The 27223-nt window shown below is 49.7% G+C and overlaps 1 protein-coding gene across 1 annotated transcript; it reads right to left on the reverse strand.

Annotated features, from left to right (window-relative positions):
• Positions 1–1718: 1718 nt before the first annotated feature.
• Positions 1719–26650, reverse strand: LOC149442018 (interleukin-18-binding protein-like). Its single transcript, XM_089656622.1, has 5 exons — positions 26483–26650; positions 22359–22412; positions 22116–22178; positions 5488–5617; positions 1719–4505 (listed from the first exon to the last, which is right to left on the reverse strand). Exons 1-5 carry the CDS (start codon positions 26502–26504, stop codon positions 4316–4318), a joined length of 459 nt encoding a protein of 152 aa, XP_089512748.1. The 5' UTR covers positions 26505–26650; the 3' UTR covers positions 1719–4315.
• Between the last annotated feature and the right edge of the window lie 573 nt (positions 26651–27223).

Raw genomic sequence — 27223 nt, forward strand, 5'->3', positions numbered from 1 at the left:
AGATGAGATCCAAAGAGCTGTCACTATTAGTGAAGCCATCATTAGGCTGAAAAAACAAAACAAACCCGTCAGAGAGATAGCAAAAACATTAGGCGTGGCCAAAACAACTGTTTGGAACATTCTTAAAAAGAAGGAACGCACCGGTGAGCTCAGCAACACCAAAAGACCTGGAAGACCACGGAAGACAACTGTGGTGGATGAGCGAAGAATTCTTTCCCTGGTGAAGAAAACAGCCTTCACAACAGTTGGCCAGATCAAGAACACTCTCCAGGAGGTAGGTGTATGTGTGTCAAAGTCACCAATCAAGAGAAGACTTCACCAGAGTAAATACAGAGGGTTCACCACAAGATGTAAACCATTGGTGAGCCTCAAAAACAGGAAGGCCAGATTAGAGTTTGCCAAACGACATGTAAAAAAGCATTCACAGTTCTGGAACAACATCCTATGGACAGATGAGACCGACATCAACTTGTACCAGAGTGATGGGAAGAGAAGAGTATGGAGAAGGAACTGCTCATGATCCTAAGCATACCACCTCATCAGTGAAGCATGGTGGTGGTAGTGTCATGGCGTGGGCATGTATGGCTGCCAATGGAACTGCTTCTCTTGTATTTATTGATGATGTGACTGCTGACAGAAGCAGCCGGATGAATTCTGAAGTGTTTCGGGAATATTATCGGCTCATATTCAGCCAAATGCTTCACAACTCATTGGACGCTTCACAGTGCAGATGGACAATGACCCAAAGCAGACTGCAAAAGCAACCAAAGAAGTGGAATGTTCTGCAATGGCCAAGTCCATCACCTGACCTGAATCCGATTGAGCATTTCACTTGCTGAAGACAAAACTGAAGGGAAAATGCCCCAAGAACAAGCAGGAACTGAAGACAGTTGCAGTAGAGGCCTGGCAGAGCATCACCAGGGATGAAACCCAGCGTCTGGTGATGTCTATGCGTTCCACACTTCAGGCTGTAATTGACTGCAAAGGATTTGCAACTACGTATTAAAAAGTGAAAGTTTGATTTGTGATTATTATTCTGTCCCATTACTTTTGGTCCCTTAACAAGTGGGAGGCACATATGCAAACTGTTGTAATTCCTACACCGTTCACCTGATTTGGATGTAAATACCTTCAAATTAAAGCTGACAGTCTGCAGTTAAAGTACATCTTGTTTGTTTCATTTCAAATCCATTGTGGTGGTGTATAGAGCCAAAAATGTTAGAATTGTGTCCATGTCCCAATATTTATGGACCTGACTGTATCTGAAAGTCAGAAATTGCTCAAGGAACTCCTAGCAACTTCTGGAGAAAACCTGGGGCTACACAGAACGATGGTGCAGAAACTCTGATCTAGGATCTGGTATTGATGTGTGTGAAGTCATCCTGTCTCTCTGAAGCCCTCATAAAGAAGGTTGTGGGTGGGTGAGTCGGGTAAGGAATTCAAAAAGATCACCAAATGGTTTGAAATCAATCCTTCCACTGTAAGGGAAATAGTCTACAAGGGGTGTAGGTTCCAAACGATTGCTAATTTGTTCAGAAATGGTCAGTCCTGAAAATTCAGTAAAAGAGCTGATCATCTGACATCTAAAGTCGCCAAGAACATCAAAACTTCATTGTGGGATCTGCAGGTAACTCACGCAATAGTGTCCAAATGCTGATCAAAGACTGCAGACAAACTATAGGAGATGGTCGAGATTGCAGAAATTGTACAGGAGACTATTATTATTATACAGTATTTATATAGTGCCAAAAGGTTTGCTCAATACAGTAACCAAACAATACATGAGGGGATCGAGGGCCCTGCTCTTTCGAGCTTACAATCTAGGAGGGAGGGGATAGTGGCACAGGAGGAAGTGGCTGTGGGGGATGGAGGAGTGGAGGAGATCAGCTGTTAGGTGAGGGTGGGGTAGGCTTCCCTGAAGAGGTGGGTTTTTAGGCTGCGCCTAAAGATGAGGGTAGGTGACAGTCTGATGGATTGGGGTACTGAGTTCCAGAGGATGGGGGAAGTCCTGCAGTCAGGCGTGGGAGGAGGAAACCAGGGAGCTAGAAAGTAGGAGGTCTTGTGAGGAGCGAAGATTACGGGTTGGGTGGTATTTGGGTATCGGGTCGGTGAGGTAGTTTGGGGCAGCGTTATGAACAGCTTTGTACGTCAATGTTAGTAGTTTGAATTTGATGCGCTGGACAATCGGGAGCCAGTGGAGGGAATGACGGGGGTGGAGGCCAGTGGAAGGAATGACAGAGGGGGGTGGAGCCAGTGGAGGGAATGACAGACGGGGGTGGCAGAAGTGGAGCGGTTGGTAAGGTGGGTGAGTCTGGCCGCTGAGTGCAGGATAGACTGAAGCGGGGATAGTCTGTGAGGAGGGAGTTGCAGTAGCCGAGTCGTGAGATAATAAGGGAGTGAATGAATTGTTTAGTAGTGTCTGGGGTTAGGAATGTACGTATTTTGGAGATGTTGCAGAGGTGGAGCCTGTATGATCGGAGATTTTGGACATCCTACAGGAGATTGTCAGAGACTGCAGACATCCTACTGGTGATGGTCAGAGACTGCAGACATCCTACTGGTGATGGTCAGAGACTGCAGACATCCTACTGGTGATGGTCAGAGACTGCAGACATCCTACTGGTGATGGTCAGAGACTGCAGACATCCTACGGGAGATGGTCAGAGACTGCAGACACACTACGGGAGATAATCAGAGACTGCAGACATCTTACAGGAGATGGTCAGAGACTGCAGACACACTACGGGAGATAATCAGAGACTGCAGACATCCTATAGGAGATGGTCAGAGACTGCAGACACACTACGGGAGATAATCAGAGACTGCAGACACCATACGGGAGATGGTCAGAGACTGCAGACACCCTACGGGAGATGGTCAGAGACTGCAGACACCCTACGGGAGATGGTCAGAGACTGCAGACATCCTAGGGGAGATGGCCAGAGACTGCAGACACACTATAGTAGATAATCAGAGACTGCAGACATCCTACAGGAGATGGTCAGAGACTGCAGACACACTACAGGAGATAATCAGAGACTGCAGACATCCGACGGGAGATGGTCAGAGACTGCAGACCTCCGACGGGAGATGGTCAGAGACTGCAGCCATCCTACGGGAGATGGTCAGAGACTGCAGCCATCCTACGGGAGATGGTCAGAGACTGCAGCCATTCTACGGGAGATGGTCAGAGACTGCAGACACACTACGGGAGATGGTCAGAGACTGCAGACACACTACGGGAGATAATCAGAGACTGCAGCCACCCTACGGGAGATGGTCAGAGACTGCAGACACACTACGGGAGATAATCAGAGACTGCAGACATCCTACGGGAGATGGTCAGAGACTGCAGACACCCTACGGGAGATAGTCAGAGACTGCAGACATCCTACGGGAGATGGTCAGAGACTGCAGACATCCTACGGGAGATGGTCAGAGACTGCAGACATCCTACGGGAGATGGTCAGAGACTGCAGACATCCTACGGGAGATGGTCAGAGACTGTAGACACACTATGGGAGATAATCAGAGACTGCAGACATCCTACGGGAGATGGTCAGAGACTGCAGACACACTACGGGAGATAGTCAGAGACTGCAGACACCCTACAGGAGATGGTCAGAGACTGCAGACATCCTACAGGAAATGGTCAGAGACTATCTGCATGCTAGAGGTCTTCCCAGACTTTAAACATACTTCTGGAGATGGTCAAGGCTTATGGGTATGGTACAGGAGATGGTCAGAGAGTGCAGCTATACTACAGGAGGTGGCCAGAGCCTGTAGGCAATCGGAGGGTAATATGGAGTAAACATTTTTTTTTTTTTCCCATTATTAGAAGATGAACAACACCAATGACATTTCACTCATTTATATAGAATAAAAAGTACTAAATATAGTAAATAGTAAAGTGCTATTCCTTTTACAGTACAATATTTCTCCCGTATATTACGGGCTGCTAAACACGTTTACAATGTTGGTTCCATGCGGTGATTGATAGTCTGGAACTCGACAGACGTTACCTCAGAAGAACGACTGAAGACTTGTAATATTTTATCACTTGTGTCCGTATTACAGTCCAATTTCTGAACTACCACCGACTTCTCCAAGTCATAAAGGCCTCAGAGAACACTAATCTGTGCTCCAATGAAGAAGCAACTTCCAAATCTCGTGGTGCAGGGTGATGATTCCTCACCGGTGTTTTGGTGGCCATTGGGTCATATGCTTTTGGTGATTAGAAATCATAGTGTGTTAATTTTCCTGTGTCCTGCATTTAGCTTCTTGTATTTTTTCTCTTGTTGGACCTCTTTTTTTTTTATTGTGTTTTATTATGGTCTTCTGGTTTTTGAGTGGTCACCTCCTCAGCTTTTAGTGTGAGGTTTCTGGAGTCACCCCCGGCTGGGTCCTGGACGATGCAGGTGAAAGTCCGAGTGAAGTCATCGGGTTGAGTGGATGTGAACACAAGAGTCTTGGTCACGTCATAGGACTTGCCGTTATTAATGATGCTGCAAAAAAATGGAGCCAATCAGATAATATCTTTAGATAACCCCTCCTTCCCGTATTTAGCCATAGTCCAACAGTCTGGCAGAGTTTTATTAACAGTAATAGAAGGGCTTCAAATGTGTTACATCACAAATGTTTACCATACCTGGAGAAAATGCTCCTCACAGTGCTGGTCAGGTCAACTTTGTTGGTCGTTCAGCAGATACTACATAACCAAACTCCCAGGTCTCCAGAGGTGTGAGCAGCACTAGAGGGAAACTGGAACCACATCTTCTCCAGGGAAACTACTCCTAGTCCACCATTGCCATGGTGGAATTTACCACACACTCTGTCCCAAAATCAACCACTCAACCAAATTCAGAGGAAGTGTGCCTTTTCAAGCAGTCTGAGCAAGCAGATCGACTGCCCCTGAGAGAGAGGAGCAGCAAAGTCCATTCACCATGCAGCATTACCAAGGAGGAAGCGGAGTCTGCACGTGTAATGCACAAATTCGTCTTCTCTCCTAGGCTAGACCTAGGCTAGAGACAGCCAAGAAACTAGCATTACCACAAGGAGACCAGCAATGGAAGCCTCCATATTACCTTTGGAGACCATGCTGGGTGTTGGGTCACATCCAGGCAGCAGAATGTACGTACAGGTGAATAGACAGCATTAAAGTAGAGATTTATCAACACAGTAGATGCACTATCATTGATGATTTCTTCTGTTGAAAATGCCATTTGCCCAGCTGCTGTCCTGATCTAAATGGGAGTCACAGACCTGGAACAAGAATGCTTGTTCAGGATCAGGGACACTGGAAGTACTTAGGCTGGAGACAGCCAAGAAATTGGCACTCTCAGAAGGAGACCAACAATGGAAGCCTCCTTATCACTTTTTTGTTAGGTCAGCCACTTCCAGGCAACAGAACGTACAATTTTTTGTGAAATGATACAAAAACATTAGAACGTGCCGATTGTGTTGTATGGAAAAGGAGCCGATCCTCACCTATCCTCCTCCTCCTTCACCCTTCCATCTGGGTACATGTCTTCAATGAAGGTGTTGTTGACCAACCAGTAGATGATGTAGAATTTTGGAAACATTGTGCGCGCGGTGCAATTTATTGTACAGCTGTCGCCTGGGCATGGGAGGAAAAAAATGACAACCAATCAGAACTCACACTGACAATATTTCTTTCAACGCTACTGAAATATTTGTGATGGCGGTGATTCCCTGGGGCCGATTATTAGATGTACATATAGCTTCTCCATGCCCACCATTGGGGAACCTATCATCAAACGATTATCCTGTAATTATATTGAAGTGATGTCATCGCTGTGGTTGGGCGATACTCAGAACCAGAAACCAATCAGTGGTTTAGAACATACAGACCACTGTTTTACTTTGCCACCCTGATATTGTCAAAGCGCCATGTCCGCCATGATCTTCTCCTCTACTGGGCCAAGATGTAGACTAGGTAGATAGAATAAGGCCCCAAAATGAAACCAGCATGTGGTTTTCAGAAAGGTTGGTATTGATCATGAAAACAAAGAACCAGTATCCAATCGGTGGTTTAGAACATACAGACCACTGTTTTACTTTGCCACCCTGATATTGTCAAAGCACCGTGTCTGCCATGGTCTTCTTTACTGAACCAAGATGTAGAATAAGACCCCAAAATGGAACCAGCGTGTGGTTAGCAGAGGCGTCCATTCAATAAAAATGTGCGTCCAAGTGGATTCTTCAGGAAGGTTGGTATTTATTGATCATGAAAACAATTTAAAACACCATCGATGCATTTCGTGGTTCTTTAGTGGCCACTTCATCAGGAAAAGGTGTGCAGAGTATACTTATGGCTGAAGGAATGCACACAGATCCAACACACTAAAGTGTACTGTGCCCACCATTGGGGAGCCTATCATCAAACGATCATCCTGTATTCATATTAAAGTGATATCATCGCTGTGGTTGGGGCGATACTCAGAACCAGTATCCAATCAGTGGTTTAGAACTTACAGACCACGGTTTTACTTTGCCACCTTGATATTGTCAAAGCATCATGTCCGCCATGATCTCCTCTACTGGGCCAAGATGTAGACTAGGTAGATAGAATAAGACCCCAAAATGGAACCAGCGTATGGTCACCAGAGGCGCCCATTCAATAAAAAGGTGCTTCCAAGTGGATTCTTTAGGAAGGTTGGTATTTATTGATCATGAAAACAATTTAAAACGACCCCTCCGCTCACCGAACCACCGCACCCACTGATGATGTGCCGCCGCACCCACGGACACTAAGATACTTCACCCACAGACTACTACCAACCAGCTACTATCCTTGCTGCCCTTCACTCTCCCTCTCCCCTCACAGAAGAACTCAATAGTCTCCTCCACAGCGCTACAGACGCTCTGCTTCACCATCCCGGACCTGCACCCCCTCACCTCCCACGGCATTTCGGACACTCTGCTTTGCCATCCCTGACCAGCACCCCTTCACCCCCCTGACCTTTCCAGCACCCCGCTCACCCCAACATGCCGCCCGCACTCCTCCTCCTCGTCCTCCTCTCCTCCATCCCTAAAACTGCCTCCCTCTACCCGCCCACCCCCACTAAGCAGCTCTATATCGCCCCTTTGCTTCTCTCCTCTCCCCATTACGGCACCCACCACCTCCTCCTGCTACTCCACTTCCCCGTTGACCCACTTGCCACCACTTCCAGACCCACACCTCCCGTTCCCATGCCACCTTCCTCACCCTCCTCCTTCTCATATCAGCTGGGGACATCTCCCCGAACCCTGGCCCCCCTAGAGCCCCCCCTGCTCACGCCAGCCGACGCGACCCCCTCAATCTCATACATATACCCCTCCTCCCCATACCTATCCCCCCTCTCTCGGTTGCACTCCTGAATGCCCGTTCGGTTTGCAACAAACTTACCGCCATCCATGACCTCTTCATCTCCCGCTCCCTAAACCTCCTAGCAGTCACCGAAACCTGGGTACAGGCCACTGACTCCACTTCCCTTGCGGCACTCACTCATGGAGGTCTCATCTGGTCCCATTCGCCAAGACTGAGCGATCGCAGAGGTGGTGGTGTCAGCTTGCTCCTTTCACCACTGAGCACCTTCCAGGTCCTCCCTAACCCACCCTCTCTATCCTTCCCCTCCTTTGAGGCGCACTGCATCCGACTCTTCTCACCCACCCCCCTAAGGATCGCAGTGATCTACAGACCTCCTGGGTCCATACCCCACTTCCTGGACAACTTCGCCGCCTGGCTCCCCTTCTTCCTCTCCTCTGAGCTACCGACCATCATCCTCGGGGACTTCAACATCCCCATCAACGACAACAACCCGGCCACTTCCCAATTCCTCCACCTAACCTCCTCCTTCGCGCTCACACAGCACACGCAATCCTCCACCCACATCGGAGGGAACACCCTGGATCTCGTCTTCTCCCACCTCTGTACCCTCAACCAGTTCTCTAACACCCCCTTCCCTCTCTCTGACCACCACCTCATCACGTTCTCCATCTCCCCTTCCCCCAACTCCCCCCCCCTAAAACGCCAAACCATTACCAGCCGCAACCTGAACCCGGCCCTCCTCCACTCTGCCGCCGACTGCCTACACGACAGCATCCTCCCACTGTCATGTCCTGACATAGCCACCACCTTGTACAACGACTCACTGTCAGCTGCCCTAGACTCTCTGGCACCCCTAACCACACGCATCATCAAACCCAGACCGCTTCAACCATGGCAGAATGACAGCACTAAACGCCTCAAACGTCGCAGTCGCGCACTGGAGAGACTGTGGCGCAAAACCAGGTCCCCTCACGCATTCTCCCTCTACAAATCTGCCTTCCTCACTTACACCTCCTCCCTCCACGCCGCCAAGCAGGCCTACTTTGTTAACCTGATCAACACCCTCTCCTCCTGCCCTCGCCGACTCTTCTCCACCTTCAACTCCCTGCTCTCTCCCCCCCCTCCTCCACTCAGTACCTCACTCACCGCCCACGAGATTGCCACCCATTTCCGTAACAAGATTGACGCAATCCGCAAGGACATTGTCGACTCGCAATCTACCTCCCCACCCCCGTCACCCCTTCTTCTCCTCCTCCTCTGCCCTCACAACCGCACTGCCCTCCACCTCTCCCGAGGCCCCGCCCACCGTAACCCCCCCTGCACTGCACTCCCTCAGCCCTGTCACTACTGAGGAAATCGTCAAGGTCCTCTCAGAAGCCCGCCTCACTACCTGCCCCCTGGACCCTATCCCCTCTCAACTCCTCCGGTCACCCCCCTCTTCCCTCATCCGCTCCCTCACCCACATCTTCAATCTCTCCCTCTCTACTGGCGCATTCCCCTCCCCCCTAAAGCACGCACATATCACCCCCATCCTCAAAAAGCCCTCCCTGGATCCCGCGGACCCCAACAACCTCAGACCCATCTCCCTGCTGCCACTCACCTCCAAGCTCCTTGAGCGCATAGTCTATGATCGCCTAAGCTCCCACCTTATTGACAACAACCTCCTTGACCCACTACAGTCCGGCTTCCGTCCCCTACACTCCACCGAAACTGCCCTCCTCAAAATCACTAACGACCTACTAAACGCCAAAGCCAAGGGCGACTACTCTGTCCTCCTTCTCCTGGACCTCTCTGCGGCCTTCGACACAGTCGACCACCCCCTCCTCCTTAATAAACTACTCTCCCTTGGCATCAGAGATACCGCTCTCTCCTGGTTCTCATCCTACCTATCCCGACGCTCCTTCAGCGTCACCTACAATGGCGCCACCTCCCCCTCCCTCCCCCTCTCTGTTGGGGTCCCCCAAGGCTCTGTCCTTGGACCCCTTCTCTTCTCCATCTACATCTCCTCCCTGGGCACACTCATACACTCCCACGGCTTCAATTATCACCTCTACGCGGACGACACCCAAATCTACCTCTCCACCCCTCTCCTCACCCCCACTATCTCCGCCCGCATCACTCACCTCCTAAACGACATCTCAGACTGGATGTCGCTCCATTTCCTCAAGCTTAACCTCTCCAAAACCGAACTCCTCGTCTTTCCCCCTGCCCACACCCCCCCCCCCAGCCTATCCATCACCACCACCAACACCACTATCACTCCCGCCACGCAAGCCAGTCCTTGGCGTCATTCTTGACTCGAACCTCTCCTTCCTCCCTCATGTCAAATCACTTGCAAACACCTGCAGGCTCCATCTCCGCAATATTGCCAAGATACGCTCCTTCCTCACCCCAGACACCACCAAACTTCTTGTACACTCCCTCATCATCTCACGCCTTGACTACTGCAACTCTCTTCTCACTGGCCTACCCAAGTGCAGGCTCTCCCCGCTCCAGACCATCCTGAACTCAGCGGCCAGACTCATCCACCTCACCACCCGCTCCACCTCTGCCACCCCCCTCTGCCTCTCCCTCCACTGGCTCCCGATTGCCCAACGCATCAAATTTAAACTTCTAATCTTGACCTACAAAGCCGTTCATAACACTGCCCCTAACTACCTCACCAACCTGATCCCCAAGTACCGCCCTACCCGTACCCTTCGCTCCTCACAGGACCTCCTTCTATCCTGCTCCCTGGTCTCCTCTCATGCACGACTGCAGGACTTCTCCAGGTCCTCCCCTATCCTCTGGAACTCACTGCCCCAATCCATCCGACTGTCGCCTTCCCTCCCCACATTCAGGCGCTCCCTCAAAACCCATCTTTTCAGGGAAGCCTACCCCACCCTCACCTAACGGCCTTTCTCCCTCATTCCTCCCACCACTTCATCCCCCTCAGCCACTTCATTCCCCTCAGCCACTTCCTATTGTTCCACTACCCCCTCCCTCCTAGATTGTAAGCTTGAAAGAGTAGGGCCCTCTTACCCCTCGTACGCTGTCTGTCTTTGTAGTACTGTGCTATGTATTGTCCCCCCTATTGTACAGCGCTAAGCAAACCCTTTGGCGCTATATAAACTCGATGTAATAAATAAATAATAATTTAAAACACCATCAATGCATTTCGTGGCTCTTTAGTGGCCACTTCAGCCATACAGTTGCAAGAAAAAGTATGTGAACCCCTTGGGATTACGTGGAGTTTTGCATGAATTGGGCATAAAATGTGCTCTGAACGTCATCTAAGTCACAACAATAGAAGAACACAGTCTGCTGAACATTATACTACACAAACATTAGATGTTGCCATGGTTTAATTGCACATAACATGTAAACATTCACAGTGCAGGGAGGAAAAAGTATGTGAGCCCCTAGCTTAATGACTTCTCCCAGAGCTAATTGGAGCCAGGAGTGAGCCAACCTTGACTCCAATCAGTGTGATGATATTGGATGTGTTGCTGACAGCTGTCCTGCCCTTAAAAAACACACACCTGTTTTGGGTTTACTGGTTTCAAGAAGCACTGTCTGATGTGAACCATGCCTCACAGAAAAGAGCTCTCAGAAGACCTACGATCAAGAATTGTTGACTTGCATGAAGCTGGAAAGGGTTACAAAGGTACCTCCAAAAGCCTTGATGTTCATGTGTCCACGGTAAGACAGACTGTCTACAAATGGAGAAAGTTTAGCACTGTTGCTACTCTCCCTAGGCGTGGTCGTCCTGTAAAAATGACTGCAAGAGCACAGCGCAGAATGCTGCATGAGGTAAAGAAGAATCCCAGAGTGTCAGCTAAAGACCTACAGAAATCTCTGGCACATGCTAACATTTTTGTTGACACATCTACAATAAGGAAAACATGAAACAAGAATGGAGTACATGGGAGGACACCACGGGGGAAGCCATTGCTGTCCAAAAAGAATATTGCAGCACGTTTGAAGTTTGCAAAAGAGCACCTGGATGTTCCACAGCACTACTGGCAAAATATACTGTGGACAGATGAAACCAAGATTGAGTTGTTTGGAAGAACACACAACACTATGTGTGGAGAAAAAAAGGCACAGCACACCAACATCAAAACCTCATCCCCACTGTGAAACATGGCGGAGGGAGCATCATGGTTTGGGGCTGCTTTGCTGCCTCAGGGCCTGGACAGATTGTTGTCATTGATGGGAAAATGAATTCCAGAGTTTATCAAGACATTTTTCAGGAAAACGTACGACCATCTGTCCGCCAACTGAAGCTCCGCAGAGGATGGGTGATGCAACAGGACAATGACCCAAAGCATACAAGTCATTCAACAAAACAATGGCTGCAACAGCACAGAATACGCCTTCTGGAGTGGCCCAGTCAGAGTCCTGACCTCAACCCGATTGAAATGCTGTGGCTTGACCTTAAGAGAGCGATTCACACCAGAAATCCCAAGAATATTGCTACACTGAAACAGTTTTGTGAAGAGGAGTGGTCCAAAATGACTCCAGATCGTTGTGCAGGTCTGATCTGCAACTACAGGAAACGTTTGGTTGAGGTTATTGCTGCCAAAGGAGGGTCAACCAGTTATTAAGTCCAAAGGTTCACATACTTTTTCCTCCCTGCACTGTGAATGTTTACATGTTATGTGCAATTAAACCATGGCAACATCTAATGTTTGTGTAGTATTATGTTCAGCAGACTGTGTTCTTCTATTGTTGTGACTTAGATGACGTTCAGAGCACATTTTATGCCCAATTCATGCAAAACTCCACGTAATCCCAAGGGGTTCACATACTTTTTCTTGCAACTGTAAGTATACTCTGTACACCTTTTCCTGATGAAGGAATGCACACAGATCCAATGCACTAAAATGTATTGTACACCTTTTCCCGATAAAGTGGCCACTAAAGACCACGAAGCGCATTGATGGTGTTTTAACTTGTTTTCATGATCAATAAATACCAACCTTCCTGAAGAATCCATTTGGACGCACCTTTTTATTGAATGGGCGCCTCTGCTGACCATACGTTGGTTCCAATTTAGGGCCTTATTCTATCTACCTAGTCTACATCTTGGCCCAATAGAGGAGAAGATCATGGCGGACATGGCGCTTTGACAATATCAGGGTGACAAAGTAAAATAGTGGTCTGTATGTTCGAAACCACTGATTGGATACTGGTTCTGAGTATCGCCCAACCACAGCGATGATATCACTTTAATATGAATACAGGATGATCGTTTGATGACAGCCTCCCCCATGGTGGGCACAGTACACTTTAGTGTGTGGGACCTGTGTGCATTCCTTCAGCCATAAGTATACTCTGTACACTTTTTCCTGATGAAGTGGCCACTAAAGAACCACGAAGCGCATTGATGATGTTTTAACTTGTTTTTACGATCAATAAATACCAACCTTCCTGAAGAATCCACTTGGAAGCACCTTTTTATTGAAAGGACGTCTCTGGTGACCACACGCTGGTTCCATTTTAGGGCCTTATTCTGTCTACCTCGTCTATATCTTGGCCTAGTAGAGACGATCATGGTGGACATACTGCTTTGACAATATCAAGGTGGCAAAGTAAAACCGTGGTCTGAATGGGCGCCTCTGGTGACCACACACTGGTTCCAATTTAGGGCCTTATTCTATCTACCTCATCTACATCTTGGCCCAGTAGAGAAGATCATGGTGGACATACTGCTTTGACAATATCAAGGTGGCAAAGTAAAACCGTGGTCTGAATGGGCGCTTCTGTTGACAACACGCTGGTTTCATTTTAGAGCCTTATTCTATCTACCATGATGGACCTGGTCACCGGATCTGATCGCAACCTAGCGTGGTGCAAGAATTTCCCGGAAAACCCTGACAAGCATCATGTGCGACCACCCACACTCTGCGTGGAGACAGTCATGTTCTCCACATGGGTCAAAATTGGTTGCTTGACCGTAGGACGAGTATCCAGCAACCTCATGAATGTGACTATACACGTTTCAACTTTCTTTTCCCAAATGTTTAACTGAATACCACACAATTCCCCCACCTCCTCTTTTTTTTTTTTTTTCCTCTTCCTCCCTGTCTCTGTTTATCTGGAGCACCACTGATTCATCGAGATGTAGACGAGGGGCGAGTCATTGCACCAAATTTGGCTTAGCACTGAAAACTCTAATTTCACCATACAGCATTGGGTTAGCCAAGTAGGTATTCCCCTTCACTCCTCCACTAGCCACCACATTAAAGGGAGAGGTGGAGGAGCTGGGCCAGCGGAGAGAGGAATTAGACACTCTTAGAGGAAGAGAGGGCTGTAACATGCAAGGAGGAAGGGGTTTCATTAGGGAATTGACCATTCCTTGAGTTGTCCACTGTTTTAGCATATTATAGAGGAAGGAAGGAATAATATTTATAGGAAAGGGTGTGAAGAACGTAACAAGATCATGAGAATGGAAGAACGGACAGCCCAGCTTTACAACCGATGTTCCACCTTCATTGCGACATGAAGCACCTGGATCCATTGTTCCTGCACTTCCATCCACATTCCCATTTATAGATCTTTCCTCTTTGTAACTATGTAAGCTTTGCTGGGCCTACCCCCAGTTGGACCACCCATTTCTCATCAGCCTGACTGTCCCTGGTCTTAATGCATGGGCACTGCCCAGGGGCCCCAGGTGCATAGGGGCCCCATGATAATCTTGCATCACGAACATCATACTTGCCAACTGTCCCGAATTGCTGGGACAGACACAGTTTTCACTAAACTGTCCCAGGATGGCACAGGCAGAACCCCAGATAATGTTCTGTGCCCACCTGATCCCAGAATTGTGCCCACCTGATCCCAGAATTGTGCCCTCCTGACTCCCCCTGTACTGTGCCCCCCTGATCCCAGTATTGTGCCCTCCTGACCCCCCTGTACTGTGCCCTCCTGATCCCAGTATTGTGCCCTCCTGACCCCCCTGTACTGTGCCCTCCTGACTCCCCCTGTACTGTGCCCACCTGATCCCAGAATTGTGCCCTCCTGACTCCCCCTTTACTGTGCCCCCCTGATCCCAGTATTGTGCCCTCCTGACTCCCCCTTTACTGTGCCCTCCTGATCCCAGTATTGTGCCCTCCTGATTCCTCCCTGTACTGTGCCCTCCTGATCCCAGTATTGTGCCCTCCTGACTCCTCCCTGTACTGTGCCCTCCTGATCCCAGTATTGTGCCCTCCTGACTCCCCCTGTACTGTGCCAACCCTGAATCCCCCTGTACTGTGCCCTCCTGACTCCCCCTGTACTGTGCTCTCCTGACTCCCCCTGTACTGTGCTCTCCTGACTCCCCCTGTACTGTGCTCTCCTGACTCCCCCTGTACTGTGCCCTCCTGACTCCCCTTGTACTGTGTCCTCCTGATCCCAGTATTGTGCCCTCCTGACTCCCCTTGTACTGTGTCCTCCTGATCCCAGTACTGTACCCTCCTGACTCCCCCTGTATTGTGCCCTCCTGATCCCAGTACTGTGTCCTCCTGATCCCAGTATTGTGCCCTCCTGATCCCAGTATTGTGCCCTCCTGATCCCAGTACTGTGCCCTCCTGATCCCAGTATTGTGCCCTCCTGACCCCAGCATTGTGCCCTCCTGACCCCAGTATTGTGCCCTCCTGATCCCAGTACTGTGCCCTCCTGCCTACAACCCCCACCCCCCGTACTTTGCCCTCGGTGTTGATTAGTCTTTGATTTATGGCATGTTCTCTTATTGTTTATTATCAATTTTATTGAAAGTACTAATAATGATGTTTATTTCTATCAGCTATTTATCCTTTAATTCTTGAGAGTAGGTGTGTACATGGGGGCAGGCTGGTAAGGGCCCCAGTGCAATACTTCACCCAGGGGCCCATGATGATGTAAAGACGGCCCGGCCCTGCCCTGGCCCACCCATTTCAGTCATTGGACTCCATTTCTTTTCATTGTGGATACTTAGGCATTACCCAGGGTGGTCCGCATGCTGACACAGTCTGCCTAGGAAAGCCCACTCCTGCAGACCGACATCACTCATCAAGGCATTTTGATATTTGCATAACTCCTCCCAAGAGCCAACCCACTGCTTGCATCAGGACTGAGGGCTCTTGAGAGGAATCCTGAGTCAGGAAGCTATGTACAGCACCCTGCCGATCCCTCCCACCAGCCATGATCTGCCTGCATTACATAAAGAAGCACAGAGACCCAGTGATGACATCACCGGGTCTAAAAAAAAATGCAAAAATGACGTTAGCAAGCTGATGAGATGGGGAGGGGAGGTAAAATAGAAGCAGATTAACTCCTTGGCAACCGCTCTATAGTTGAATGAATGCTACAGCGCTGTTGTCCAGTTCTGGGAGGGCATCATATGACGTCCTCCCGCGCTCCCTGAGGGGCACACACCCGGCGATTTCCATGATCGCTGTGTCCTATGGACACAGTTGATTGCGTGATGTGGTAAAAAGCCAATCACAGCGGCCTTTTACCATGTGATCAGCCATGTCCAATGACAGCAGATCACCAGGTAAATACAGTTGCCGATTATCGGCTGCACTTTCCTCGTGCTGTCACAGTGTGAGGAGGTCCTGCCGATAACCGGCAATTGTCAGCGAAGAAATCGGCACTGATGATCAGTGCTGCCCACCTGTGCCCAGCCATCATTGCTGCCTATCAGAGTCCATCATTGCTACCTATTGGTGCTGCCTATCCATGCCACCTCATCAGTGCCCATCATTGCTGCCTATCAGTGCCGCCTATCCATGCCACCTCTTCAGTGCCCATCATTGCTGCCTATCAGTGCTGCCTATCCATGCCACCTCATCAGTGCCCATCATTGCTGCCTATCCATGCCACCTCATCAGTGCCCATCATTGCTGCCTATTGGTGCTGCCTATCCATGCCACCTCATCAGTGCCCATCATTGCTGCCTATCAGTGCCGCCTATCCATGCCACCTCATCAGTGCCCATCATTGCTGCCTATCGGTGCTGCCTATCCATGCCACCTCATCAGTGCCCATCACTGCTGCCTATCAGTGCCGCCTATCCATGCCACCTCATCAGTGCCCATCATTGCTGCCTATCCATGCCACCTCAGTGCCCATCATTGCTGCCTATCAGTGCCGCTTATCCGTGCCGCCTCATCTGTGCCCATCATTGCTGCCTATCAGTGCCGCCTATCCGTGCCACCTCATCAGTGCCCATCATTGCTGCCTATCCATGCCACCTCACCAGTGCCTATCATTGCTGCCTATCAGTGCCGCCTATCCATGCCACCTCACCAGTGCCTATCATTGCTGCCTATCAGTGCCACCTATCCATGCCACCTCATCAGTGCCCATCATTGCTGCCTATCAGTGCCACCTATCCATGCCACCTCACCAGTGCCTATCATTGCTGCCTATCAGTGCCACCTATCCATGCCATCTCACCAGTGCCAATCATTGCTGCCTATCAGTGCCGCCTATCCGTGCCGCCTCATTAGTGCCGCCTATCCGTGCCACCTCATCAGTGCCCATCATTGCTGCCTATCAGTGCTGCCTATCCATGCCACCTCACCAGTGCCTATCATTGCTGCCTATCAGTGCCGCCTATCCATGCCACCTCAGTGCCCATCATTGCTGCCTATCAGTGCCGCCTATCCGTGTCGCCTCATCAGTGCCCATCATTGCTGCCTATCAGTGCTGCCTATCCGTGCCACCTATCCATGCCACCTCATCAGTGCCCATCATTGCTGCCTATCCATGCCACCTCACCAGTGCCTATCATTGCTGCCTATCAGTGCCACCTATCCATGCCACCTCACCAGTGCCAATCATTGCTGCCTATCAGTGCCGCCTATCCGTGCCGCCTCATCAGTGCCCATCATTGCTGCCTATCAGTGCTGCCTATCCATGCCACCTCACCAGTGCCTATCATTGCTGCCTATCAGTGCTGCCTATCCATGCCACCTCAGTGCCCATCAATGCTGCCTATCAGTGCCGCCTATCCATGCCGCCTCATCAGTGCCTATCATTGCTGCCAATCAGTGCCACCTATCCATGCCACCTCAACAGTGCCTATCATTGCTGCTTATCAGTGCCGCCTATCCATGCTACCTCATCAGTGCCTATCATTGCTGCTTATCAGTGCCGCCTATCCATGCCACCTCAGTGCCCATCAATGCTGCCTATCAGTGCCGCCTATCCATGCCGCCTCATCAGTGCCCATCAATGCTGCCTATCAGTGCCGCATATCCATGCCGCCTCATCAGTGCCTATCATTGCTGCCTATCAGTGCCACCTATCCATGCCACCTCATCAGTGCCCATCATTGCTGCCTATCAGTGCCGCCTATCCATGCCACCTCATCAGTGCCCATCATTGCTGCCTATCCATGCCACCTCAGTGCCCATCATTGCTGCCTATCAGTGCCGCTTATCCGTGCCGCCTCATCTGTGCCCATCATTGCTGCCTATCAGTGCCGCCTATCCGTGCCACCTCATCAGTGCCCATCATTGCTGCCTATCCATGCCACCTCACCAGTGCCTATCATTGCTGCCTATCAGTGCCGCCTATCCATGCCACCTCACCAGTGCCTATCATTGCTGCCTATCAGTGCCACCTATCCATGCCACCTCATCAGTGCCCATCATTGCTGCCTATCAGTGCCACCTATCCATGCCACCTCACCAGTGCCTATCATTGCTGCCTATCAGTGCCACCTATCCATGCCACCTCACCAGTGCCAATCATTGCTGCCTATCAGTGCCGCCTATCCGTGCCGCCTCATCAGTGCCGCCTATCCGTGCCACCTCATCAGTGCCCATCATTGCTGCCTATCAGTGCCGCCTATCCATGCCACCTCACCAGTGCCTATCATTGCTGCCTATCAGTGCCGCCTATCCATGCCACCTCAGTGCCCATCATTGCTGCCTATCAGTGCCGCCTATCCGTGTCGCCTTATCAGTGCCCATCATTGCTGCCTATCAGTGCCGCCTATCCGTGCCACCTATCCGTGCCACCTCATCAGTGCCCATCATTGCTGCCTATCCATGCCACCTCACCAGTGCCTATCATTGCTGCCTATCAGTGCCACCTATCCATGCCACCTCATCAGTGCCCATATTTGCTGCCTATCAGTGCCACCTATCCATGCCACCTCACCAGTGCCAATCATTGCTGCCTATCAGTGCCGCCTATCCATGCCACCTCAGTGCCCATCATTGCTGCCTATCAGTGCCGCCTATCCGTGTCGCCTCATCAGTGCCCATCATTGCTGCCTATCAGTGCCGCCTATCCGTGCCACCTATCCATGCCACCTCATCAGTGCCCATCATTGCTGCCTATCCATGCCACCTCACCAGTGCCTATCATTGCTGCCTATCAGTGCCGCCTATCCATGCCACCTCACCAGTGCCTATCATTGCTGCCTATCAGTGCCACCTATCCATGCCACCTCATCAGTGCCCATCATTGCTGCCTATCAGTGCCACCTATCCATGCCACCTCACCAGTGCCAATCATTGCTGCCTATCAGTGCCGCCTATCCGTGCCGCCTCATCAGTGCCCATCATTGCTGCCTATCAGTGCTGCCTATCCATGCCACCTCACCAGTGCCTATCATTGCTGCCTATCAGTGCTGCCTATCCATGCCACCTCAGTGCCCATCAATGCTGCCTATCAGTGCCGCCTATCCATGCCGCCTCATCAGTGCCTATCATTGCTGCCTATCAGTGCCACCTATCCATGCCACCTCATCAGTGCCCATCATTGCTGCCTATCAGTGCCGCCTATCCATGCCACCTCATCAGTGCCCATCATTGCTGCCTATCAGTGCCGCCTATCCATGCTACCTCATCAGTGCCTATCATTGCTGCTTATCAGTGCCGCCTATCCATGCTACCTCATCAGTGCCTATCATTGCTGCTTATCAGTGCCGCCTATCCATGCCACCTCAGTGCCCATCAATGCTGCCTATCAGTGCCGCCTATCCATGCCGCCTATCCATGCCGCCTCATCAGTGCCCATCAATGCTGCCTATCAGTGCCGCCTATCCATGCCGCCTCATCAGTGCCTATCATTGCTGCCTATCAGTGCCACCTATCCATGCCACCTCATCAGTGCCCATCATTGCTGCCTATCAGTGCCGCCTATCCATGCCACCTCATCAGTGCTCATCATTGCTGCCTATCAGTGCCGCCTATCCATGCCACCTCAACAGTGCCTATCATTGCTGCTTATCAGTGCCGCCTATCCATGCCACCTCAACAGTGCCTATCATTGCTGCTTATCAGTGCCGCCTATCCATGCTACCTCATCAGTGCCCATCATTGCTTTCTATCAGTGCCGCCTATCCATGCCACCTCACCAGTGCCTATCATTGCTGCTTATCAGTGCCACCTATCTATGCCACCTCAGAAAAATTACCTGTTTGCAAAATGTAATAATAGAAACAAAGAAAAAAAATTTTCCCCCAAATTTTTTGCTCTTTTTTTGTTTATAGCACAGAAAATAACCCCCCCCCCCCTCCCCCAAGTGGTGATTAAATGCCACCAAAAGAAATCTCTTTGCGTGAAATAAAGATACAAATGTCATATGGTTAAAGTGTTGCATGACCGCGCAATTGTCATTCAAAGTGCGACAACGCTGAAAGCTGAGAATTGACCCTGTGGCAGGAAAGGGGTAGAAGTGCCCGGCAGGCAGGAAGGGGGTAGAAGTGTCCTGTAGGCAGGAAGGGGGTAGAAGTGCCCGGCAGGCAGGAAGGGGGTAGAAGTGCCCGGCGGGCAGGAAGGGGGTAGAAGTGCCCGGTAGGCAGGAAGGGGGTAGAAGTGTCCTGTAGGCAGGAAGGGGGTAGAAGTGCCCGGTAGGCAGGAAGGGGGTAGAAGTGCCCGGTAGGCAGGAAGGGGGTAGAAGTGCCCTGTAGGCAGGAAGGGGGTAGAAGTGTCCTGTAGGCAGGAAGGGGGTAGAAGTGTCCTGTAGGCAGGAAGGGGGTAGAAGTGTCCTGTAGGCAGGAAGGGGGTAGAAGTGCCCGGTAGGCAGGAAGGGGGTAGACATGCCCTGTAGGCAGGAAGGGGGTAGAAGTGTCCTGTAGGCAGGAAGGGGGTAGAAGTGCCCGGTAGGCAGGAAGGGGGTAGAAGTGTCCTGTAGGCAGGAAGGGGGTAGAAGTGCCCGGGGGGCAGGAAGGGGGTAGAAGTGTCCTGTAGGCAGGAAGGGGGTAGAGGTGCCCTGTAGGCAGGAAGAGGGTAGAAGTGTCCTGTAGGCAGGAAGGGGGTAGAAGTGTCCTGTAGGCAGGAAGGAGGTAGAAGTGCCCGGTAGGCAGGAAGGGGGTAGAAGTGCCCGGTAGGCAGGAAGGGGGTAGAAGTGTCCTGTAGGCAGGAAGGGGGTAGAGGTGCCCTGTAGGCAGGAAGAGGGTAGAAGTGTCCTGTAGGCAGGAAGGGGGTAGAAGTGTCCTGTAGGCAGGAAGGGGGTAGAAGTGCTCTGTAGGCAGGAAGGGGGTAGAAGTGTCCGGTAGGCAGGAAGGGGGTAGAAGTGCCCGGTAGGCAGGAAGGGGGTAGAAGTGCCCTGTAGGCAGGAAGGGGGTAGAAGTGCCCGGCAGGCAGGAAGGGGGTAGGAGTGCCCTGTAGGCGGGAAGGGGGTAGGAGTGCCCGGCAGGCAGGAAGGGGGTAGAAGTGCCCTGTAGGCGGGAAGGGGGTAGAAGTGCCCGGTAGGCGGGAAGGGGGTAGAAGTGTCCTGTAGGCAGGAAGGGGGTAGAATTGCCCGGCAGGCGGGAAGGGGGTAGAAGTGCCCTGTAGGCGGGAAGGGGGTAGAAGTGCCCGGTAGGCGGGAAGGGGGTAGGAGTGCCCGGTAGGCGGGAAGGGGGTAGAAGTGCCCTGTAGGCAGGAAGGGGGTAGAAGTGTCCTGTAGGCAGGAAGGGGGTAGAAGTGCCCTGTAGGCAGGAAAGGGGTAGAAGTGCCCGGCAGGCAGGAAGGGGGTAGAAGTGTCCTGTAGGCAGGAAGGGGGTAGAAGTGTCCTGTAGGCAGGAAGGGGGTAGAAGTGCCCGGCAGGCAGGAAAGGGGTAGAAGTGCCCGGTAGGCAGGAAGGGGGTAGAAGTGCCCTGTAGGCAGGAAGGGGGTAGAAGTGCCCTGTAGGCAGGAAGGGGGTAGAAGTGTCCTGTAGGCAGGAAGGGGGTAGAATTGCCCGGCAGGCGGGAAGGGGGTAGAAGTGCCCTGTAGGCGGGAAGGGGGTAGAAGTGCCCGGTAGGCGGGAAGGGGGTAGGAGTGCCCGGTAGGCGGGAAGGGGGTAGGAGTGCCCGGTAGGCGGGAAGGGGGTAGAAGTGCCCTGTAGGCAGGAAGGGGGTAGAAGTGTCCTGTAGGCAGGAAGGGGGTAGAAGTGCCCTGTAGGCAGGAAGGGGGTAGAAGTGCCCTGTAGGCAGGAAAGGGGTAGAAGTGCCCGGCAGGCAGGAAGGGGGTAGAAGTGTCCTGTAGGCAGGAAGGGGGTAGAAGTGTCCTGTAGGCAGGAAGGGGGTAGAAGTGCCCGGCAGGCAGGAAAGGGGTAGAAGTGCCCGGTAGGCAGGAAGGGGGTAGAAGTGTCCTGTAGGCAGGAAGGGGGTAGAAGTGCCCGGCAGGCAGGAAAGGGGTAGAAGTGCCCGGTAGGCAGGAAGGGGGTAGAAGTGCCCTGTAGGCAGGAAGGGGGTAGAAGTGCCCTGTAGGCAGGAAGGGGGTAGAAGTGTCCTGTAGGCAGGAAGGGGGTAGAAGTGCCCGGCAAGCAGGAAGGGGGTAGAAGTGCCCTGTAGGCAGGAAGGGGGTAGAAGTGCCCGGCAGGCGAGGGGTAAACTTTGAAATAAAGGATTTACCTTCCGTTGTGCTGATTGTGTCATCTGTGGGGCGGAGGATCTTCGGAGGATCTATGACTGCAACTAGAGAGAGGTCAGATCTGGTTTATATGCAGTTTTTTTGACTAATGCTAATACAAGTAATTCTATAACAACAGACCAAGTAACAATGTATCGATAAACATCACAAATAAAAGAGGATTGTGCAAAAATCGAATTCCAGGCGATACAAATGCTATACGTGGAGTGAGGTTTTCTCCTTACCAGCCATGGTGATGAGGAGACCACCGGTGACAACCGTGAAGAGGCTCCTCTGACCTGAAAGAGATGGGGACACAGAGGTGACCTCCCTGGCGGCAGGAATTGTGTGATCCAATCTGATTGGGCTACTCTGGAGTTGTATCACAGCATGGGGCGACCCTCGACGTCGAGAACATCAGAAAGAGGCCGTGTGCTGCCAAGTGAGCAGGTAATAATTAGGCCAATCGGAGTCTTCCCAACACACCTAGACAGCATGGAATGCCTCCAACAAGGGTCACCCAACAAACCTCCCAACACGGTTACAATGTAACACACAGCATGGAATGCCTCCAACAAGGGCCACGCCACAAACCTCTCAACACGGTTACAATGTAACACACAGCATAGAATGCCTCCAACAAGGGCCACGCCACAAACCTCCCAACACGGTTACAATGTAACACACAGCATAGAATGCCTCCAACAAGGGCCACGCCACAAACCTCCCAACACGGTTACAATGTAACACACAGCATAGAATGCCTCCAACAAGGGCCACGCCACAAACCTCCCAACACGGTTACAATGTAACACACAGCATAGAATGCCTCCAACAAGGGCCACGCCACAAACCTCCCAACACGGTTACAATGTAACACACAGCATAGAATGCCTCCAACAAGGGCCACGCCACAAACCTCCCAACACGGTTACAATGTAACACACAGCATAGAATGCCTCCAACAAGGGCCACGCCACAAACCTCCCAACACGGTTACAATGTAACACACAGCATAGAATGCCTCCAACAAGGGCCACGCCACAAACCTCCCAACACGGTTACAATGTAACACTTATACAGCATAGAATGCCTCCAACAAGGGCCACGCCACAAACCTCTCAACATGGTTACAATGTAACACTTATACAGCATAGAATGCCCCCAATGAGGCCCACCCAACAAACTTACCAACATAGATACAACGTAGCATTTATACAGCATGGGATCCCTTCATCAGGGGTCACTGAAACAAAATTCCCGACCCAGATACAATGTAACATATAGCATGGGATACCTCCATCTAGGGTGACTGAAACAAAGTTCCCAACACAGATACAATGTAACATTTATACAGCATGGGATACCTCCATCTAGGGTCACCCAACAACCTTCCCATCATTGATACAATGTAATATTTTAAACAGCATGGGATACCTCCATCAGGGGTCACTGAAACAAAGTTCCCAACAAAGATACAATGTAACATTTATATAGCATGGGATACCTTCATCAAGGGTCACCCAACAAACTTCCCAACGCTGTTACAAAGTAACACACAGCATAGAATGCCCCCAACGAGGGCCACCCAACAAACCTCTCAACACGGTTACAATGTAACATTTATACAGCATGGGATACCTCCATCTAGGGTCACCCAACAACCTTCCAATCATTGATACAATGTAACTTTTATATAGCATGGGATACCTCCATCCAGGGTCAGGCAACAAACTTCCCAATGTAACACTTGTACAGCATAGAATGCCTCCAATGAGGGCCACCTAACAAACTTCCCAACACAGATACAATGTAATTCTTATACAGAATGGAATGTCTCCAACAAAGATACAAAGTAACAATTATACAACATCAGATACCTCCAACAAGGGTCACCTAACAAACTTGGGATACCTACATCAAGGGTCATTGAAACAAAGTTCCCGACACAGATACAATGTAACATTTATCTAGCATTGGATACCTCCAACAATGGTCACCCAACAAACTTCCCAATATTGATACAATGTAACAGACAGAATGGAATGTCTCAAGCAAAGATACAAAGTAACACTTATACAGCATGCAATACCACCAAGAAGGGTCACTGAAACAAAGTTCCCCACACAGATACAATGTAACATTTATATAGCATGGGATACCTCCATCAAGGGTCACCCAACAACCTTCCAATCATTGATACAATGTAACATTTATACAGCATGGGATACCTCCAACAAGGGTCACTGTAACAACGTTCCAAACACAGATACAATGTAACATTTATACAGCAGAGTATTCCTCCAAGGGTCACACAACAAACTTCCCAACACGGACACAATGTAACACTTACACAGAATGGAATGTCTCCAACAAAGGTACAAAGTAACAATTATACAGCATCAGATACCTCCAACAATGGTCATCCGACAAACTTCCCAACAAAGATACAAATAACATTTATACCGCATGGGATACCTCCATCAAGGGAAACAAAGTTCTCAACACAGATACAATGTAACATTTATATACTGTAGCATGGTATGCCTCCAGCAAGGATCACCCAACAAACGTCCCAACACAGATACAATGTAACATTTATATACTGTAGCATGGTATGCCTCCAGCAAGGATCACCCAACAAACGTCCCAACACAGATACAATGTAACACACAGAATGGAAAGTCTCCAACAAAAATGCAAAGTAACACTTATACAGCATTCGATACCACCAACAAGGATCACCCAACAAAATTCCAAATATTTATACAATGTAACACTTATACAGAATGGAATTCTTCCAACAAGGGTCATCTAACAAACTTGGGATACCTACATCAAGGGTTATTTAAACAAAGTTCCCAACACAGATACAATGTAACATTTATCTATCATGGGATACCTCCGACAAAGGTCACCCAACAAACTTCCCAATATTGATACAATGTAACACTTACACAGAATGGAAAGTCTCAAACAAAGATACAAATTAGCACTTATACATCATGCAATACCACCAACAAGGGTCACTGAAACAAAGTTCCCGACACACATACAATGTAACATTTATATAGCATGGGATACCTCCAACAAGGGTCACCCAACAAACCTCCCAACACGGTTACAAAGTAACACACAGCATAGAATGCTCCCAACGAGGGCCACCCAACAAACTTCCCAACACGGTTACAATGTAACACTTATACAGCATAGAATGCCTCCAACAAGGGCCACCCAACAAACTTACCAACATACATAAAAATAACATTTATACAGCATGGGATACCTCCATCTAGGGTCACTGAAACAAAGTTCCCAACATAGATACAATGTAACACTTATACAGCATGGGATACCTCCAACAACGGTCACCCAACAATGATACAATGTAACACACAGAATGGGATACCTCCAACAAGGGGCACCCAACAAACTTTCCAACACTGATACAATGTAACACACAGAATGAGATACCTCCAACAAGGGTCACCCAACAAACTTTCCAACATTGATACAATGTAACACACAGAATGGGATACCTCCAAAAAAGATTTCTGAAATAAAGTCCTTGACACAGATACAATGCAACATTTATATAGCATGAGATACCTCTAACAATGGTCACCCAACAACCTTCCCAACAATGAAACACTTACACAGAATGGGATACCTGCAAAAAGGATCACCTAATCAAAGTCCTTGACATAGATTCAATGTAACATTTATACAGCTTGGGATACCTCCATCAAGGGTCACCGAAACAAAGTTCCGACACTGATACAATGTAACATATAGCATGGGATACCTCCCAACAAGGGTCACCCAACAACCTTCCCAACAATTATAGAATGTAACACTTTCACAGAATGGGATACCCCCAACACGGGTCACCCAACAAACTTCCCAACAATGATACAATGTAACACTTTCACAGAATGGGATACCTCCCAACAAGGGTCACCCAACAACCTTCCCAACAATGATACAATGTAACACTTACACAGAATGGGATACCCCCAACAAGGGTCACCTAAACAAAGTCCTTGACAGAGATACAATGTAACATTTATACAGCATGGGATACCTCCAACAAGGGTCACCCAACAAACTTCCCAACATAGATACAAAGTAACAATTATACAGCATGGAATGTCTCCAACAAAAATCACCCAACAAACATCCCAACACAGATACAAAGTAACAAACAGCATGGAGAACCTCAAACAAGGGTCACTCTGCAACCTCAACTATCCCCCCCAGACATGAACAGCTAGTCAAGCTCATCCTCATGCTTCATTCTTAGGCCTCTTCTCCCCATGATATGATCTGGGATCCTCTATGAACGGACAGCTCTCCATACACGTCTTACCTCTGTCAGTGCTGCGTGTCATTGTGTCCCTGCAATGTCTGATCTCTCGGGTGATATACCTCCCTGTACTTTCACTTTCTTTGTTGACTCATTTGGAAAACTGAAAGCTTCTACTTTGACCATCGACTTGCAGGTGTGATTGTGGATTCAGGAATCTGAAAATTGTGTATTTTTTGCTGAAAATCACGTGAGGCGAGGTGTTCACAACGTCAGACAGACGCCTTTTATTTGTGGTATCCAAGCGACTGCCGTGGTATTAGTGTAGGTAATCCTAGAGATTTCTTTTGTTGATCTATTCCATAGATTGGACCCGAGGATGAAGAAAATGAACGTTTTTGCTTTGCAGAACTTCATTAAATAAAAAAAAAGACACAAAGTAACATTCTGGTGAAATGCAATCGAGTCAGTGGGAACGGGTAAATGAAGGCAGTTTCTAATTGGCTGCTGGGAAGGGGGGGTTAAAGAGGTTTTTTGGAACTATCCTGAATCTGATCTACTACAAATGTCTCCTCATTGGCGGGACACATGATGTTAGATATGGGGGGAACAGAGGAGGCCTAATCCTTAACATCAACCTGATATTAATCCGAGATCGAATTCTAACCCTATTGCTAACATTCGGAGTAATGTTAGGGTTACCATGACGATTAGAGTTAGGATTAGTATTCGGGTCACCATTAGGATTGAGGTTAGGGTCACCATTAGGACTGAGGTTAGGGATACTATTAGGATTGAGGTTAG

This window comes from Staurois parvus, unplaced genomic scaffold, assembly GCF_062004578.1.
Source record: "Staurois parvus isolate SC_StPar_1 unplaced genomic scaffold, SC_StPar_1.0 ptg000921l, whole genome shotgun sequence".
In the NCBI taxonomy this organism is placed as follows: domain Eukaryota; kingdom Metazoa; phylum Chordata; class Amphibia; order Anura; family Ranidae; genus Staurois; species Staurois parvus.

Excerpts from the sequence above, each read along its gene's own strand:
- LOC149442018 (XM_089656622.1), bottom strand. The coding sequence starts at position 26,504 with ATGACACGCAGCACTGACAGAG. Across the intron at positions 22,413-26,482 it reads GACACGCAGCACTGACAGAG|GTCAGAGGAGCCTCTTCACG; the intron begins GTAAGACGTGTA and ends CATCTCTTTCAG. Across the intron at positions 5,618-22,115 it reads CACAATCAGCACAACGGAAG|GCGACAGCTGTACAATAAAT; the intron begins GTAAATCCTTTA and ends TCCCATGCCCAG.